The sequence below is a fragment of the Calidris pugnax genome, unplaced genomic scaffold (genome assembly GCF_001431845.1).
Source record: "Calidris pugnax isolate Ruff unplaced genomic scaffold, ASM143184v1 scaffold20, whole genome shotgun sequence".
Lineage (NCBI taxonomy): Eukaryota > Metazoa > Chordata > Aves > Charadriiformes > Scolopacidae > Calidris > Calidris pugnax.
In genome coordinates this window covers 31,779,149-31,798,517 of record NW_015094510.1, presented here as the reverse complement: position 1 = coordinate 31,798,517, position 19,369 = coordinate 31,779,149, and the positions used below count along the sequence as shown (strand labels likewise).

General features: G+C 37.1%; 1 protein-coding gene across 3 annotated transcripts in view; it reads left to right on the top strand.

Moving 5' to 3' along the window:
• Positions 1–19,369, top strand: part of ARHGAP42 (Rho GTPase activating protein 42) — a 132,435-nt gene that overhangs the window by 19,279 nt on the left and 93,787 nt on the right. For all 3 annotated transcript variants that reach the window (XM_014966129.1, XM_014966128.1, XM_014966127.1), the window contains exon 2: positions 11,667–11,728. In XM_014966129.1, coding sequence (XP_014821615.1) covers positions 11,667–11,728 — 62 coding nt within the window. The remainder of the gene's footprint in view (positions 1–11,666; positions 11,729–19,369) is intronic.

The window sequence follows — 19,369 nt, the reverse complement described above, 5'->3', positions numbered from 1 at the left end:
GCGGCACAAAGGAAAGCAGGAGAGGATTGAAAGAATCTCTGATTTAACCAAAATCTACCTTTGATCTTGTCTATTTCTGGGTATTCCGTGGTTTTTAAAGCTGTCCCTCCTCTGACAGGTTGTGGATATCAGTCAACTCTGGAGAAGTCTGGTCTTTTCGAATTAAAGGTTAATAGTTGATTTAGTTAAGGTCAAGACTAATTGGATTAAATGGACTTTTACAGTATAGGAAGTTATGCTGTCAGTTTCTTTGAGGACCAATTCAAGCTGCTTGTCTCAAAGTAGGTCTCCAGAAGCACTTTAGGATCACTTCATACCTGTTGAACAGAAGATAGACAACACCCTGCTGAGCTGTGCAGCTACAGAGCTCAGCCCCAGGACTGCCATGCAGGTGGCTCCATCAGGTGGAAACAGAAGCTGAGTTCTTTGGCAGATACAGTGATTTTAAACTGTATTTTGTAGTGGCATAGAGATGTAGTATCTCTTAATGACCACTTGTTTAAAACTGTTATCTGTTTATTCTGTGAGAAATGGTGAAAATAGAAGAGATTTGTTGTGGCTACTCCTAAAAGTTCCACTCCTTCACAGAAGTGTGGAAGGAAGGGGAGAGACGATAGAAGTGATTTACTAATTTGTGGAAGGGTCTTGAGATGGTTATGACCTGGAATTATCTGGGAGATCTATTCGGTCCCATGTTCCTAACAAAATGGGAGAAATTGCTTAAGTGATTTAAAATGTTTCTGCTGTCACTTCAGGATGCCACATTTTGGAAGAGGTACTATGAGCTGATAGAGCCTAGATTGGGCTTTTTCTACCACAGCTCTGCTAGTGTTGTGTTGAAGAATTTGTGCTGCAGAAGATATTTCTGGTATTTCCAAGTTGAATTATATATTTTCAAAATATTCAATGCTTTTATAATCAGAGTAGAACACTAACACAGGGTAAATACATTGCAGCTGTTTTTTTAATGAAGTGTTTAAAGTGTGATAGTGGTATTTGAGTAATTGCTTGGTGTGGAGTTGTGTTTGTTTTTGTTGTTACTAACATACTGCGGGGATAAACAGCCATTATAAACTTTAAAAATCTTTCAGGACTGTAGGAAATGTTTTGCCCTTGTTTGATCCATCTAGAATTTTCTACTTGTATTTGCTTTGTGAGGTTCTGCATGAGTAGGACGTTGCAATTTACTGATATTAAGTCAAGTAATTGGATTTATTTAAATTGGGTAACATTGTACGTCTTCAGGTTATCTCTTCAAGTATTGTGTTTCACAAGTGCTGACAGTGGATTTGGGAATTCTAGGTAACCTGGCTGTACTGTGAGTCTTCTTAGTTTGTATATGAACACGTATAGCTTTTTTTTGTAACTTTGTTGAAAAGGAGTGGAGTGGAAAGTGTAAATATCTTGGCTCAAAGAATTGTTTTAACTTTTGTACAAGGCTTGTTTTTGTTTGTTTAAATATTTGTGACACAACAGTTACTTATTACAGCAAAGAATTCTTGAGTACGATGCTGTTTGTGACTGGAGTTAGATAGTTATGCTGACAAAGGTTTGTTTCAATAAAATTCTGCAATGGGGAAAGGATTTTTACTTCTAGTAGTGACCCTACATTTTATGCTTTACATATGTTTAGAAAAAAAAAACCTTCATAAAATACCTTGTTTTGCAAGATGAAAATACTTCTGAGTTAAAATTCCAGTTGCCTAATACGGTATGTAGGTATTATACTGTACTTGCAAACACATCTTGCAAAGCTTTGGGCTTTGATTAAGCTTAGATCTTGATTTGTTGCCTTATATGGTTCACATATTAGTCTGCACTTCGGGGCACGTGTGTATTGTGCCCAGACGGGAGGTTCCATTGTTACTGCCGAACTTGCTGGCCACTTCTGCTGGTTGTCTTCTTGCCTGTGTAGTGTGACAAAACCCAGAAGACCAGTCAGGGGAAATGCTTGTGCCTGGTAATGGCCAGCTGTGGAAGGGCTTTTCAACACCTGTTCTTGGGGAACACTCCCTAAAAAACATATAAGGATTGAATACCATGTACTATGGGAGGTCAAGCGGGGAGACTGTTACTGAGTCTGTGGTAGTTTCATTCTGATTTTGTCTTCATGGGGAATTTGAACCATTTGTTACCCAAACCATCTCTCTGCAAAGAGCCTATATGCTCCAAATTATGATGTAGAGGACAAAATGCCACAGTATTATTATATTATTATTAATATTATTGTATATATTATTATATATATAAACATTGTGTATTTACAGTGTTTAAACTGGAGAAAAGCCTTAGGGTTTGTTTGTTTAATTTTAGTTACATGGATTTCAGTAGCTGTGCTTTGAGAAAGTTCTCCACTTATCAGTATATAGCAGAAGATGTGGTCATACTTGGAGAACAATATGTAGTCCTTGAACCATAAATGTTGGCATAAAAGTTTTAATTTTGTCATTTTTCTTGTTTCCTCATTTGTGTAATTTCTTTGCAGAAGTGTTAAACTGGGCATTTTTCACCTCTGTGTCTCCTTGTCTCTTATCATATTTTTCCTTCCTGGTGTATAATGGATTTGTTTGGAAAATTTGGATTTCTTTCTATAAGATAGCACACTTATTTTCAGGAATTGAAAAAAATTGGCAAAATACCTTTCCTCACAGTTCTAAGTGGGAATGCCAAAGGAAAAAAAATTACCTCTGTAAATTGTGCTCTGTGGGAGGATCGAACTTACAGCAGTAGTTACTATTTATTTTTCTTATGGGCGTGTCTGTGTTAAGTCGGGATAAAGCATCCTTGAAATTGGATAGAATTTTTTTTTTTTGTTAATCAGAATCGAAAGTTCAAAGTCTGGATTAGGTAGAAATTACTTCACGATCTGAAACATCATGGTACTAATTCACAAAAATGCACTGGATTAAGCCTTTTGCAGAGTTTACTTATCAGATAAATTATTGAGCTGGTAGTAAGAATGTACATTTATTGAGTCTGAAATTGTTTCACCTTGTCTGCTCTAAGTATGTTTTGATTCTATCACAAGAGCAGTACAGACCAGACAGAGTTGCCTGTACCTTTCTGTACCTTCCCATGATGGAATTTTTCAAGGAAGTTTGTGGTTATTTGGGCTGTGAATTTAAACCACTGTCTGCTGGCAGAATTTGCTGTCAATTTGAGAGTGTCTGTTGGGGTATTTCCATGGAGTTTTAAAACCTGTACACTTGAATTTTTGCTTCAGCCTGTCTTTTACTATCAGAAGTATATTTCATTGTATTACAGGAAGGCACAAGTAGCCTTTTTTTACTGTTCTTATGGAGGTTGTGGTAAATGTAAACAGAGGCTAAAGGAACACTTGAGGTCCTTAATACAGATCCCTAAAATCTGATATCCAGGTTAGGGAAGTAAGAGAAACCAAATGGAGGATAAGGCATCTCATCCAATATTAATTTTCCAAATTTAAATGAGACTGAAACACCATGAAGAGATGAGCCATTATTTTGCTATTCTAACTTCCTTTTCCACAGTGGATTTTTCTAACAATTTATTTTTTGACACCAACGGTCAGCTCAGAGTTCGAGTGCATCTGACATGCTCTTAGTTTACAAACTGGAATTTACATAGATACCTAAGCAATATTACCTTAAACCTAAACAAAAGAAAGCAGTTACCTGTTTCTTCTAATATCTTGGGAATGAAACCTAGAAGAGAACAAAATTGGTAAGAAAAACAACAGTTTCAAATCCTTCGCTTCTCTGCCCTTCTTTTTAATTCTCTTCTGATTTCCCAGTAAATATTACTTATGGTACTGATCTCAGTATTCCAGACTGAAGTTTCTCAAAAATTGTTGCCACTTGGAAAGTGAGGGAAGCGGACCTAGGGTAGAAGTGGCAGAGGAAGTAGTGGCAGCCAACACAAAATGAAAGCCTGAATAATAATTGGGAAGATTTAGCAGACATGTACTTATCCAAATATAGCTTTTCTGAAAATCTGTTTAAAAACAGAAAAAAATACTGTTTTCTGTAGAGATATGTTGCAGTTCTCTTACCCCACTATTTTTTAAATTGTATTACAGCAGTACTGAAGCCCAGTCAGCACTGGTTATGAAATATTTCTAAATTGCACAAATATTTCTTTATTTCAGTTTGCAGACTAAGGTGCTGATCCTGCAGCTTGTTCCCTTTGGGCTAAACTGTAATGCCATTTAAAGCTGTAGATAATTGTCCACTTCTAATGCATCATAGGCTTTATTCAGTAGAAATAAAAGGAAGAAAAAGGAAGAAAAAGAATTGCTAACAAATCAGCCCAGGTTGTGACAGTGGTAAAGGAAGTCTGTATTGTGTAAGATAAGGCTATATTTAAATTCATAGTCAACGTATTGAAAGATAAAGAGAATAGAATGCTTTGGGAACCTTATTTCAAGACAGTCCACCTTTGGGTTTATATTTTGGCATGCTGAAAACTTGCCACAGTGGTGACATTTTGAGACATCAAGTTTAGTTATCTTCAGTTACCTGGTTTTTATGACAACCACTGTTCTTGTTAGGTAGAAAGTACTGAGAAAGCAGATTAATGTCTCTCTATTCAAGATACTTGTGATGGCCTGTCGGTATTAATCTGAAATTTGTGATTTTTCTGTCTAATCAAGAAACCATCTGTTGCTCCTCTTGTCCTACTTTCCTTTCCCATCCTTCCCTCCTTCCCCCCACCCCATACTTTTTCAATATGGCTTAAAGTCACAGAAGGCAGGATGGAAATTTTATTTGATGTTGTGGTTTTTTGAAAAGCTGCTTGAAATAGCATTTGTGGCTGCAATTAATGCTAGTCATAAAAGCTCTGGAAATACATCTGTGAATTAGTAACTATTTAATAATATTTACTTTCATTTTGGAATTGGAAAGGAAAGTCTCTTCTTCCAGCCATCCCACCACTCATGGATCTTGCATTTATTCTGTGTTGTCACTGAAGTCTAGTAAACAAGTGTTAATCCATGGGAAATTTCCTTATAGGTCCATCTTGAATTCTGATTCAGTATTACTGGGAAAAACTCCCTTGGAAATATTAGTTGAAGTTCATGCTGAAGCACAAATTCTGAGCCTGCTATAGCATGTCTGTGCCAGACATGGCCAGCTCTGGAGGGAGGATGTACTTGACTGACCTCTCTGCCAAAGTGTGTCAAGAGCAATGTACAGCACAGGCCTGGCATTTCCCCAGTCAGAGCAGGAAGACAGAAGGAAATCTCTGACAGGTTTGCACATTTTTGCCTCTTAGACAGGAAGATGTAAGAACAAATGACATATTTCTGTTTATGTATATTTTTTCCATGCTGGCATTCGTGTATCTGAAGATAATGGTGATACCTGCTTAGAATACCATAAAATGTTTTTTAGTGTACTTTAGAGTATTTAAAAATTGCTTATGCATTATTTAAGACTGTATGTCTTAGTATAATTTAATCCAACAGTCCATTTCACAGAAAATAATGTTTCTTTTTATTCTCTTTTCCACACTAACTTTCCGTTCTATCTCACCTTGAACCTTCCAAACTTGTCTTTATGTCTTTGAATTCAGAATTGGTCATATAAAACTACTTCTAAGTTTCATACGTGTTGCTATTCTTTTCTCATTAAATATAGATGCATCATACCTGTTGTGTGTAACGTTTGGCAATGCATTGCATTGAGTCAGTGAAAGAGAGAACTGGTGGAACCATGCTCTGCCCTCCCTGAGGCAGAAATGGGAACAGCCACCAGAAGAAAACAGAGATCAGGGGGTAATGGTTTTAAACGAAAAGAGGGTAGATTTAGACTAGATATGAGGCAGAAATATTTTTACAAGGGTGGTGAAACACAGCCACAGGTTGCCCACAGAGGTGGTAGATGCTCCATCCCTGGAAACATTCAAAGCCAGGCCAGATGGGGATCTGAGCAACCTGATCTGGTTGAAGATGTCCCTGCTCATTGCAGGGTGTTTGGACTGGATGACCTTTAAAGGTCCCTTCCAACCCAAACTGTTCTATAATTCTATATTGCTAACACTGAACTCTTTAGTATTAAGCTAATTTCTGATATAATAATTCAATAATATCTATAACATGTTGTTTTCAAGAGATACATTCTTTACACAAGTATGTAGCAAAAACCTCATCAAATTTATTAAGTACATGTTTTTTTGTTTGTTGTTTTTTTTTTCTGTGAACCACAGGGTGGATTTTAATGCAGTAAACCAGAATTCTAGATCATGAATCAGATAAATAATCTTTCATCCATTTACATTTCTCCCTCATTCACTTAGCCCTACACTAAGCTCCAGTTCTCTTTTGATTATGCGACTGTAAGTTTTTGTGGAGCTGTATTGTATGTTTGAAATGATAGGGATAAAAACCCAAATGAAACACGTGCATCTTTTGGAACGCTGTTAAGGTTTGAGCTGTTGGTACTGATAGTTTGCTTCCTTATGAAGCAAGTTAATTAAAAGACTTTAGATTTAAAAATAAAGAGGGTTTGGTTTTTTTGGTTGTTGGTTTGTTTTTTTTTTTGGTTTTTTTTTAATACAGTAATGGGAGCTATTTCTCCTGAACAAGGGAAATTTTGCAGCAAATTATTGCTGGGTTGGGAACACTCCAGAGAAAACAGCTGGCGACCTGTTTTAATTGTGATGAATGAGACCACAAGTGTACAGCTGGGTACATATACAATTGTTTTTACTTGTTGGGCGTTGCTTTTCACAGGCATCACTTCAATCATGATGCCAAGTGTATCTTACAAGTCCATTTAATAGCCCTTAAATAAAGAGCAGACTGTAAAACTATTTGGGTTTTGTAAGCTAGTATTTCCTAATAACTTAGAATAAAGTATTAAGGCAGCACTTTGTTTTGCTTCAAATGTCCCACCAGTAACAATAATGATTTTGAAAATGATTAAAAATACCTTCATATTTAATGTAAGTTAGGTTTACATGTTGTACTTTATATTATTGGTATGTTTTCAGAATTTAGCTCTTACCAGCACATTCCCGTGAGATTTTGTCTTGTAAAATACTTGACCCTTCTTCCCCCCACCCCATTTAGTGTTTAGTGTTTACAAAGTTCACTTTAACTCTACTGTGTCTATTCTGATTAAAAAGAGGAGCAGGAAGGGCGAATAAAAATGTTGCAGCATTAGGATGAAAAGGTTGTGAGGCCTGCATGAAGTTCCTGGGCTTCCTGACAGACAGCAGTGGGGCCACGTCTGACACAAATGGTTCTGGTTTTTAAATCTTCTGGTTTTTTAACTACGCAAAAGCACCTCAGATTATTATTGCTGCAATATTTGTTTGTTTGTTTGTTTCCTGTTGAGAGCTGGGAATCCTGAATGAGGTGGGTGTTACCCTTGGGTTCGCCTGAAACCCTGAGAGGGGGGCTGGGTGGTGGAGGGGAGCGATGGCCGCTCCAGCTCTCTGGGCTATCTGGTGGCCCTCCTGGGGAGCCCTGACACCCCTGGGGAGCTCTGTGCTGTGTATCACTCCATCTGCCTGGCCCGGTCCATGCCCAGGTGAGGTGGAGCTGGCACCTGGCTACAACCAAAGGGGAGCTGTGGGAAAAGAGGGAGGGAAGAAGGGAGTAGCATGCACTGGGGAAAGAGGAGCAAGGGCTGTCTTGCATTCCCTTTACCACCTCCCGCTGCGACTTCCAGAACAGATGAAGTTCTCTGGGGACATGCCCTGGCTTTAAATGAGGTCAGACTGAGTGGGAATGTATGGGAAAGAAGGGTGTAATAACATGAAAGACTCATAAGTACTGCAATGTTTATCATAGAATCATGGAATCATAGAATTGCCCAGGCCGGAAGGGACCTCCAAAGGTCATCTAGTCCAACCCCCTTACAGTCAGCAGGGACACCCCCAACTAGACCAGGTTGCCCAGGGCCTCATCGAGCCACACCTTGAATATCTCCAGGGATGGGGCCTCAACCACCTCCCTGGGCAACCTGTTCCAGTGCTCCACCACCCTCACAGTAAAGAACCCTCTCCTAATCTCCAATCTAAATCTGTTCCCCTCCAGCTTGAAGCCATTGCCCTTCGTCCTGTCACTGCAGGCCTTTCTAAACAGGCTCTCCCCAGCCTTCCTGTAGGCTCCCTTCAGGTACTGGAAGGCTGCTATTAGGTCTCCCCGTTTAGATAGAATCACACTCTACTGGTGTTATGGGAGTTCTGGCGGTGGTGAAGCCTTTTTTGACATTATGGGGTGCCATTGCGAGGGCAGACCAACCAGTGGGGTCACCAGAGAGGTCCATGTCGCTGAGCTCTGTCTTCATTTTGGTCATGCATCCTTCATTGTGGTCTGAGTTACGTGATACACTTGTTCTCCCAGTGCACCTCCTGAGCTGGGAAAGGACACTCCATGGCTTTGTGGTTATTGACCAGCGCAAAAAGGATGGATGTGGTGGATGCTGGGCAGCAAACAGTGGAGGTGTAGTCAGTACTGATGCGAAGGTACTTCTAGGGTGCCATAGTGCTGCTGAAGAGTGTAGGTTCTGTGCTCTTAGTGAAACTTTGACCTTTATAATCTGCCCAAAAGTGAGGCAACAGGGAATAGAAGATGGAAACATTTTCTCAGTCTTCAGCTGAGGCACTGTATAGGGGACATACTAGTACCTTTATATTCATGTTAAACATTGATGAGAATCTTGATTTGCACACTTGCAGAACATATTTTTATCGTTTTTTCTTTCTGCCCTAGTTTTATTTAAATCCTAAGCAAAAAACTTTTGAAATGCAAACACTTTGAAGCTTAAAACCCCTTTGGTTCTGCCTTGAAATTAGGAAGATGAATCAAAAGCTTCCCTTACTTCTTTTTGGTTTTTTTCTTTCCTCCTCAGAGTTTCCATTCGTCCTTCTGCCCAGTTTTTGTTTCCTGCTGTTCTTCCTCTACTATCTTATTGCACCTAAGACTCTGAATATTGCCTGAACAGACTGTATTACGTTTACCTGCCTGTCCCCCACCCTTTCTATTTGATTTAGATAAAGTCCTGCCCATACCTTGGGGCTGGGAACTGGCAGTGTTTGTGCTTGGCTGCTGAAAGGTGTAAAGTGTCAGCTTTCTCGTTGCAGATGATGAAAAAAAAATATATATATTCATAAGCCTTTGTTGTATTAAGGACGATTTTAATGATGTGATCAGAAACTTAAGAGTACCATAAGGCTTGATGTGGGTAGGGAAAACTTAAATTTCAGTAGGTTCTGGATCTGCTATCATCTGCTATGATCATTTCTCTTTGAAATACTTCTGTCATTGTGAATAAAAAAAGTGAAAAAAGGAGAAGGAAAGGAATTTTAACATGTGATTGCAGTAACACATCATTTTGCGGTTAAAAATGACCAGTTATTTCACTGAAATAATCTGGAAACAATTTCTCTCTCTGGCTTTACTAGAAAGTCAGCTGTTTTTCTAAAGTGCATCCTAGTTCCCTGAATAGGTAATAAAATTCAAACAATATGTTTATCTAGTTTATTTGAAAAGATTAAACTTTTTTAATGGTGGGTAAAGAATCACTCTGCCACATATGCAAGGGATGAACTGGCTCTGTTTTGTTTTCTACAGGCAAGGGCTTTCTTGTTAAATATTGGGGGATATCAGTGTAAAAATAAGAAATAGTTGGAGCATGTGTGTTTGGCTTGTTGTTTATTTAAGTTTTAGGGTTCCATAATGGGTACGTCAGGGTTCTTGAATATAACACTCAACAGATTTCATATGAGGTAACTTAACCAGGTGGTTCATCATCTGTTTCTTTACCTGGTTTTGACAGTTGGGATATTATGAGCCGACTCTTAAGAGACTGAGTTAATTCAGTGGATAGCAAACTTAAGATCTTGATCTCAAGATGCAACTCTGATAAAGGCTGAGCTGGTAAGTAACTGAAAATCAGCGACTGAAAGGCTCAGCTGGTGAGCCTGAGTTGAGGAGTTCAGAAATTTGTGCAGGAGGCCTAGAATTTCTTTTTCTTAAGAGGTTGCAAAATTTACTGGTGTTTGTGTTCTCAGGGAAAAATATTAAAGGAAAAGGCTTGAGACCTAACCAGATGGACACTTAACTTGCCAGGTGTATTTGAACTAAGCAAAGAGCTCATGAATAATAAGAGGGGAAAAAAGGATTTGTCAGCAAAGAATGACTTCGATGTCAAAATATCCAGGTGTAGCATTACAGTTGCAAAAAATAAACTATGTAAGGTCTTGCAGAAGAAAGTGGAACAAACAGCGAGGTTTTCTTCAGCTGTAGAAGTTAAAAGAGAGCAAGAAGAATGCAAGAGTGACCTCTGCAATGTCCAGATGGGATAAAGGATAAAAATGATTTCGGTATGGTTCAAAAACTAAGCAGCAATTTGTGAATGCTGACAAGTTAAGGCAGGCTAGATGCTGGTTCCCTCTTAGAAGATACTGGAACCTAGCAGATCCTCTGGAAAATGTACTTATTTCCTTAAATCTTTCAGGGAAGTTGAGAGAGGATGAAGCCGTATTATTGGAGAGGGACATGTTTTGTAAAAACACTTAAAAAGATAGAAGAATAATTAAGAGGATGAGTTCTGTTAGCATCCCCTCAGCAGTGTATGTTGGTTAACTGTGAAGAATTTTTGATCCTGTTCTTTTGAGAAATTCTACAAGTTTTGTTTCCTTGGTTTTTTCCTCTTTATAAGATGATTTAGATTGCCTCAGGTTTCTTGTGAGAAGCTGTAGGATTTATGAATCTGCATCATGAGATCAGAGCTTTAAACCATGAAATTTAGCATCCTGTCACTGGCAGCAATCACTGCTGCATCAGGACAAAGCAAAAAGAGCTACTTAGTTCTCTTCACATGATTCTTCTCTGGCGTTTTTGTCTGTGGAACTGTAATGCTGAATTCTGAAAAACCCGTATGCCCTTGAGAAAGTAATATAAATGGAAAGATAGATTTTTTTCTAGAGAGATTTGGACTACTTGGCTTAAGTGAGAATAAAGCCTTAAGAGTTTTTTGAATGTTTTCCCATTTCGTGCCCTCTTTTATGGGTTAATACTTTTATTATTTGTCTGTTGATATCCTCTATAGCCCTTTGACTTATATTTGAAGGCAGTTTTGAGCAAAGACTCTCTCACAGTTTTAACAGAATTCAAATCAATCATCTGGTTTCCTCACCTGAGAGCTTATCCTTGCAAAACAAAAAGCCAAAGAGCTGCTAAACCTAAATATTTGGCATAAGTAACACATTTCTTCAAAAATGTTGACTTTCACATTTTTACCTGAATATTTTTCATTGGTCTTGCGTGTATTTGTTACTGCACTTTAATAAGAGAAACTAAATATTTTTCTTTTCAGTTTCTTTCTAATCCTTGTGTGCTAAAGTAAATTTTATGGCTGATTGTATAATTCTTTGTTTTGAGACTAATCTTTGCACTTGTCAGGAAAAGCAGTTTGCCGTATTCCATTTAAAAAATTATTTTTTAGATGCACGACTCTTAAGACTCAGGTTCTTTTCCTTTGTTTTTTACCTGCTCTTGACCTACTGCTCATTTCTGTCTATGCCTCATTTAATGACTACTCAGTGGAGTAGTACATCAGAGCAGTATACTATTACTACAGTTTAAGTCCAGATAATGGACTCATCTGCCCTTAAAATGTTATTAGGATGTAAAATGTAAATCAGGACATTATTTTTCTTCATTTTCTTTTCAGCCCAGTCACTGAAAGAGTTTGCTCGGCTCCTGATTGCTGTTGAAGAGGAGAGGAGACGACTGGTAAGTTTGCTGGCAATACTATGTTGCATTGGGCCTCTTTTTGTACAAAATGAATATTTTTTTTCTCTTCCTCCTTTGTGTAGTAGATATTAAGTATTTCATAACAATCACCTGCTTCTGCAAAGGCAGAAATGTGCTAGCACAGACTGCAGCCATTTTTAATGGAGTGTTCAGCCAAATACTTTTGTATTAATTTAAAAACTGTTTTCTCACAATTTCCTCCCTCCCTGCTCCCCACCACAAAATAAACTTTGAACGCTGCTCTACCTTTCCTTTCTCCCATCATGTCTTAGTGGTTAAAAGCACAGGTATAAAGAAAACTATAAACAAAGAGCATATAGTGGAAATGTGTATCGGTATGTATATATTTATTGAAATGCTTTTAGAGAATTGTCCAGTGAATGTATACTAGTAATCCAAGAACCTGATAAATAAGTGGAAGGAAGACAAACCAAATTCATCACCTCTGAGACACTCTTGCAGAGTACATCAGACTTACCAGATTGTCCTTTGTTATGATATTCTTATTCCCTTTGTTTCCATACCAGTGAATCTGCAGTATGCTTTCATTTATATTTCTATTCAGATGTTAAATAAAAAAAATTCAGATTAGTTAAATAAGTTTTGAGTATATTCTTGTACAAGCGTTTTTTTTTAAATTCCACATAAGCTATGAGACTACTTTTTTCTCTTCCTTGGAAGTCAATCATGAGTAAAGAAGTGAGGTAAGGATTAACCTCAGCAGGGGGATTTTTAAATATTGTGAAAGTTTAACCAGCTCAAATCTATCCAATGACTATGTCTGTCTTTGTTTTCCTTCTTCTTATGAGTACTTAGGGAAGTGAGGAAAAGGATTTTCAGACTCAGATTGGAGCAAACTCATTAATTCAGGAAGAGGAATACAGAAAGTTCTCTTATTCCTAGGTGTAAATAACCATAGAATTTGTCTCCCACTATTTCTGTTCACATAAGTATTTTAAAGCAGCAAAATCATAAATATTTATATGGTACAGTTGGATAGTTAGAGTCACCTAAACCTATAAAAGTGCAGAATCTTTGCTTCATGGAAAGTATTTCTTTCCTGGGTGACTGTTCAGCACTTAGCACCTTTAAAGATGTTTACCAGAACACTTACTAATTACTTAGTTAAACAATGTTTCAAATGAATAGCTTTCCAGTTTGGGTTAAAGATTATTGTGAGCTAACTATTAGAAAAAGGGAAAACAATGAATAGGTGAAGGTTTAATTTTTCAAACTGGTTAGTCTTTCATAATATTTATATTTAATTTCCCTTTATTTTATCTTTGTTTCTTTTTTTTCCTCAGAGGAGTCACTTCCTTTTTTCACTTTTAGAAGTTTCTGGACTCTCTATGGTTTATAATTTGATTTTTCCATATGATATTTTACTTTGTATCTTGTCGGAATGCCATTAGAGTAAAAGATTAATTTTATTAAGTGGAAAAAGAGCAGTCAGATAGAAAGATACCTTTTGTTTTATTATGGTATGACTTCAGTGGGAATGCATGGATTGTATAGCTGAGCTGTTGAATCCCAATGCAGGGTCAAAGACTTGGCTGACATTTTACAAATGGCCATAAGTTTACTAGAATGTGATCATTAAATCCTTGTAAACAAATTTGCAAATGTGTGTCTTCATGTGTGGAGAAGCTGGTCTTGATGGGAAATCATTTGCATCCAACTTTTTGCTGAGTTTGAAATAGCCCCATTCTGTTTGTTCTTCAAACTGAATGCCCACGCTGAGAGCATTGACGACACACGGTTATCATGGTAGTAATATCTGAATAAGAAAATTCAACAAACTTAGAATTTCTCATTTTTTTTTAAACTTTGATCTGCCTGTTGGTGGAATTTGTTTAATTATTATTTCAATTAAACTTCCTAAAATATTTGTTCCTGGTAGAGACAAATGCAAAAATGAGACTGTGAGCCTTGAAATAATACATGTAGATTAACCAGTCCCACTTGGATCTTTACATAGTTACTGTGCCTATGCTATTCATTAGGGATAAATTTTACAAATGAAAAAGAGAGTTTGGTTGTCTTTTTTTCTGTTTTCTGAATGTATGTCACCTTGGTGACACTTACATGGTAGAGATGCTTTCCATTGTGTGCTGGGCTGCATTACTTGCTGCTCTGGCTCTAGGTCACAAGTTCTAATGCTCTGTGAAAGTAGCCAAAGTCTTGATGCTGTATTGACTCATACAGCCATACAAATCAGAGATCCTGCTATGATGCAGTGTACTGGCTTCAAGTGTGTCTGATTCTATTTAGAGGCAAAAGACAGGCTCTCCTGAGGTTTCCTCCTGAAACATGTTAATTCGCAGCTTTTCATACTACATGAATGTATTAATTGTGTCTTATGGTGTCCATCTTTGCTGTAAGGGCTTAGAACCTAAAAACAAAACCAAACAAAACCAAAGTAAATGAAAAGGCAATACAGAAACTTTCACCATTGTCAAAGATGCTTTTATTTTTTTTTATTCTCCAGTTCTCTGACTGCAGTTCTATGCATGCCATCATAGAATCCAGAGGTCCCTGTGAGGATGAGTGTGCCAGGCTAGATGGTGAACAGAGTGCTAGTAGTAAGAGTTTTCTGCTTGACAAACTTGTGATTTAACTGTGAAATCTTCAAAACGTTTTTTGCTTGTTTCTGAGGAAGTATGGAGCATTATACATAGCCTTTGATTCCTCTGCTAGAAGCACTTCAAGCCAGCCCATTTGCAGATTAGAGATAACTTTAGAAAAACTTCTTAGCTGACTGGAAAGCTCAAGGCAGGGCACGCAGGCCTATAAGAATTTAATTTCCTTTACTTCTGCATAAAAAGAAAAAAGTTGCAAAAGTTAAAAAACAAAACAAAAAGCCACAAAGCTTGTTCTTTTTGACATTTTGTAGAAGGCTGGGAGAAAAGCAACTAGTCAGTGTTGAGACTATTTATGGATACATTTCATCACACCATTTGCAACTTTCTTTTCGTTCTTGAAGCATGTCATATAAGACAGTATTGTATTAGTGAATGATGGATATGCAGGAATACAGAATGACAAATGTTAATTTTAATTACCAGCTAATGATCTTGTTTCCCTACCTTGAATTTTATATTATTAACATATGAGCATGCATATAAGTGCATGAATCAGATTTGAGTTTGGAAAGTATGCATTCATATCATCAATTTATTTCTCACCTGATGTCTTTTAAGGTCTTCATAAGTTAAATTGTTTCTTTGTTTTGATGAAAACAGAGAGGTGTGTTGGAGTGCTTGTCCACCAAATGTATAAATTAAGTGTTCCCAATGGTCAAGGAAATAGTTTGAGGCATCTTAGCAAGCCTTCTGTCCTTCTTGCATAAAGAACCAGAAGTTTTCTTTAGAAGAAGCTAATGAAACAAGATGTTACGAACAGTGTTACTAGGAAAAACACTGAAGTGTAAGGTTAAATAAAACAGCGTGTCACATAAATAAATACACTGTTGTATAAAGCTTTGCAGCCATTATTATTGCCAGCAGTAATAATGGGGTGATTATTATAAGTCAATTTCTTATATCTTTGTCTTTTATTTCCTGATACTAAAAAAATGACCACTATTCTTAAAAAAACCCAGAAGTAATGCCCCAAATATTTCCCCTTAGAAAGTTAATAAAGAAGAAAATCGGTCATTAGCCACTTTTTTTTTTACAATACACTACCTTGTGTTTGATATCTATATTTCATGCTGGTGTTAATTTAATGATGTTGTTGGTAAATGGTGCATTAAAAAAAACCAACCAAACAGCTCTGTCTCTTGGGTTTTATAAGTAGTGTACCAATAAGATAAAAAGTCAGATTCGTTCCCACTGCCTTCCCAGTAACTTCAGCAACAAGCCACCAGGGAATGTAAAATAATGACCTCTATTTCCCAGTGATTATTAGGGAACAATAGAGATGTTTTAATTTCATTTCATGTGGATATTTGGATCTATATCAAGGGAAATTACTTAAAATAATTTCCTTCCGCTCTTGCTGAATTTACATTGTTTCTTTTTAATAAATGTTATCCTTTTTATTTTAGAGATTCATGCATTATTTATGTTTCCTATTCATTTGATATTGTTAGTAAACTTCATAACAAACAGAAATGTAGTGGGAGTTATGTAAAATACTAATTCCTTTTCCTTTCATAGGATTACGCTGTGTTAACACAAGAATAGATGAATTTGTTCATGATACTGATTTCTCTTCCTTGAGATCCCCTATCAATTTGAAGCATCAAATGCGTTCTCTTGAGCGTTATGTTACCTTGAATGTCACTCCCTGCTTGTTTCTGAAAGATTACTGAATCCCAAATTGAAATAGGCGTCTTAACTGTTACATTCCTTGCTATTTACCCAAGTTTTTATGGGTTGCTGGAGCTTTTCTCTCTGGCATCACGAATCAGTGAGATGTCTATGCTTACTTTGAATTCCTGACCAATATTAAATACTTCAGGGGATAGTACAAAAATTCTGAAGTGGATAGTTGTGTACTATGCTCAATGAATATTTTTCTTTCTAATGTCTGTCTCTTTGTATCTCATAATCTTCATGCTTCAGAGAGTATCTCATTGTTGTGGACTTTTTTTTGTATTAACTGGATGTTGTTATTGTGGTTCTGTATTTGCCTTCACACAAGGGGTCCAATGCTATCTGCTTCCAGGGTAAGCATCAAAATACTCAGTTTCAAAAGCTGCACTTGAAGAAAAATAAATGAACTATTAAAACCAGCTATCCATGGAATGGTACATAAAATCAGATACGGAAGGACACAGCATGCTGTTCAGCAAAATTAACCTTTTCCCTATAATGTGAAGTGGGTTACAGATTTCATCAGAAAAATAAGTGGTCTTCTAGCCACAGGTGCTGCTTATTACTGAGTTTATAAAGGGGAGAAATCATAAAAATGACATATACTAGCACCCTGAGAGTGCAGAGCATAAACCTGGCATTTTGTTTCACGTGGGCACTCTCTTAAAATGTCAAAAAATAGTGTATGATGGTGCTTGATATACTTGGTAACTGGTTTTAGTGCTCTTCACTTCTCATACCAATCTTGGCATTTAAATTAATCTCTTTGGTAGGAACCTGCCTGCAAGGAGACTGTCTGAAAGCATATTTTACTACAAATGAATGAACACCACCACAAATAAGAAAGGATTTCTTTTCTTTGCAATTAGGTCTGGGGTTTTGTTTTGGTTTTTTTTCATTTGTGTTCCCCTCCCCCCATTCTCCCCCCCATTTTTTGCTCTTCTATATTAATTAAAAAACACCTCAAAGATGTTTTTTGAGGGTTTTTTTTTTTTTTTTCCTTGGACTTAAGGTGGCCTGTACATATCCTGTTCAACAATTAAGGTAGCATGTACTATCCTGTTAACCAAACTTCTTTGGAAAGACTTTCTGAATTTGTGCATCAGACTAGTAATTTGGAATTACTCATTTTCCTAAGCTTTCTATTGAACAAGGAGCAGTAAATCAGCATGACATTATTTTATATTGTTATAAAAATTATCTTTATTTTTTTATTATTTTCTCCCCCTTTTCTTCCTCTTAACCCAGGTATAGTAGGCTATATACTGGGTATTAGTTGCAGAAGAAATCCCTTTGGTAAATGGAATTCTGCAAGATAGGAAAATGAAGATTTGAATGGCTTTGTTCCTTTTTTTTCATTATTTTTCCAGACCATCGGCTCACTGTCCACTGATAGTCCAGCTAAGTTTTAGAAATCATTGGGAAAATTATTGAAAACAAATCACATGCCTTCATAACCTTTTTGGTGAACCCCCATTTTGAACACTTGTTATATGCATTTCTGTTCAGGAAGCATTATCTAAACCAGAAGAGATACAGAGATAGGCAACAAGGAAAGCCAGACACTGGAAGCTGAAGATGAGAAGAGACTGACTACAAGGAGGACTCTCTGAGGAGCTTTAGTTCAAATAAATTAGATCAATGTTATATATTTGAAGACCTGGGATTTATTAATTGCAATGACATATCTCAACAACCTTTAAATTTTTGGCAGATCAGACCTACTGATCCTCAGCAACAGGTTAACACTTCTGCCCTTGAAATGAGATTATTTTTCTTTCCCCCCCCCCCGCCCCCAGGTGATACAGTTGTCAGTCTTATTTCCTATAGACTCTTCTGCCCCACATTCTGACCCCAGCCATTTGCAAATCCTGTGAGAAATGAGTGAAAAAGACAAAAGAAAAGAAACACCTTATCCTTTGTTCTCCAGTTATTGAGTACGTCATTAGGAAATTTATCCTGTATGCAGGGTAGATATATCAGTGCCAAATCTCTGTGTCTCCACCAGAATAACTTCTTCATGCCTGGAAGTGGACAAGAAGGCTCTGCAGAGTAGGGCAATGCATCAGCAGATTATGTCCTCATCCTCTTTTGCCTTCTAGGCAAGGGAAGTTGGGATCAAAAGGACTGATCTGGGGAAGCATCTGCTTCTCAAGAGTTCAAAAGGGTAGTTGCTTTGATAGAAGAAAACCAAATCTGCAACATTTAAGGAAAACCGTGCCTCAGAGTGTGGAGATTGGTGGTTGCTGCTTCATCTCTTTTACCGTAAATTGCTCCTGGAGGTCTTCGGATTAGTCATGGTTGCTTCATATTGTTGGAGAGCTTAGTAGAGTATCTTCAGCTTCACTGTCTGTTTCCTTTTCATCCTCTGGGAATATGTCTTGGATCTGAAACTGTAAGAAGAGTAAGTTTCATCTATACAGGTGAAATTTGCCTAACCTGTGGTTGCATGTACACTGTAGTCATCTATGCTTTTCTGGTCTAGACTCAAATGAGAAAGGGGAACTCTTCAGATATTGTCAACTACAAGCAGCTGCTTGAAAAGCAGTTTACAGACAGTGTGTGCATTTGGACATGTGTGAATTTTTACCTTCTAGATCATTAATTTGAGTGGATCTTCAATTTTTGTGGAAGATACTGATTTGTTCCATTTATTTTAGTTTATAGAATAATTTTTGCATATGTTTTTCATTTTTCTGTTCTGGAGAAAAATACGGTTTGTCATTACCATACATAATGTGATATGAATTCTCATTTTTAGAATATATAATACTGTTTTGTTGAGGCTTTTGCCTGTTAGCATTGGAAATTACTGCAAAAGAGAGAGAATGCAGACAGCACCAGTGTATGGTTTTCTGCTCTGTTTTAGCTCTCGAATGGTTGGAGTAATTGTGCTACAGAAAATTTTAGCTAATGAATGGCTGTTAGAACCAGCCTTCTACCCCAAATCTGGGTGAGCTTTGTGTCAATGTAAAAGTTGGGAGGTAACTCAAGTGGGGTTCAGTGACATCTAGAAGAATGTTGTTTTATTCATATTAATTGCAAATTTGTAGAGTATTTCTGGACCACTCAAGAAAATGTCCAACCTTCCCTGTTGTGTTGGTACAAGTGTTTGTGTGACTGTGTAGTGAACATCATTGGAGAAGTGATCCAGCAGGAAAGGTAATTGCTTTGTATCAGCTCCATCCCCTCATTCCTTCAGTGCATGCAAGGAAAAGGATGATTTTTTCCGGACCAAAATCACTATCAAGAAGATAGCAATTTCTGTGATATAATTGCTATTAAAAAGATATTAGAACGA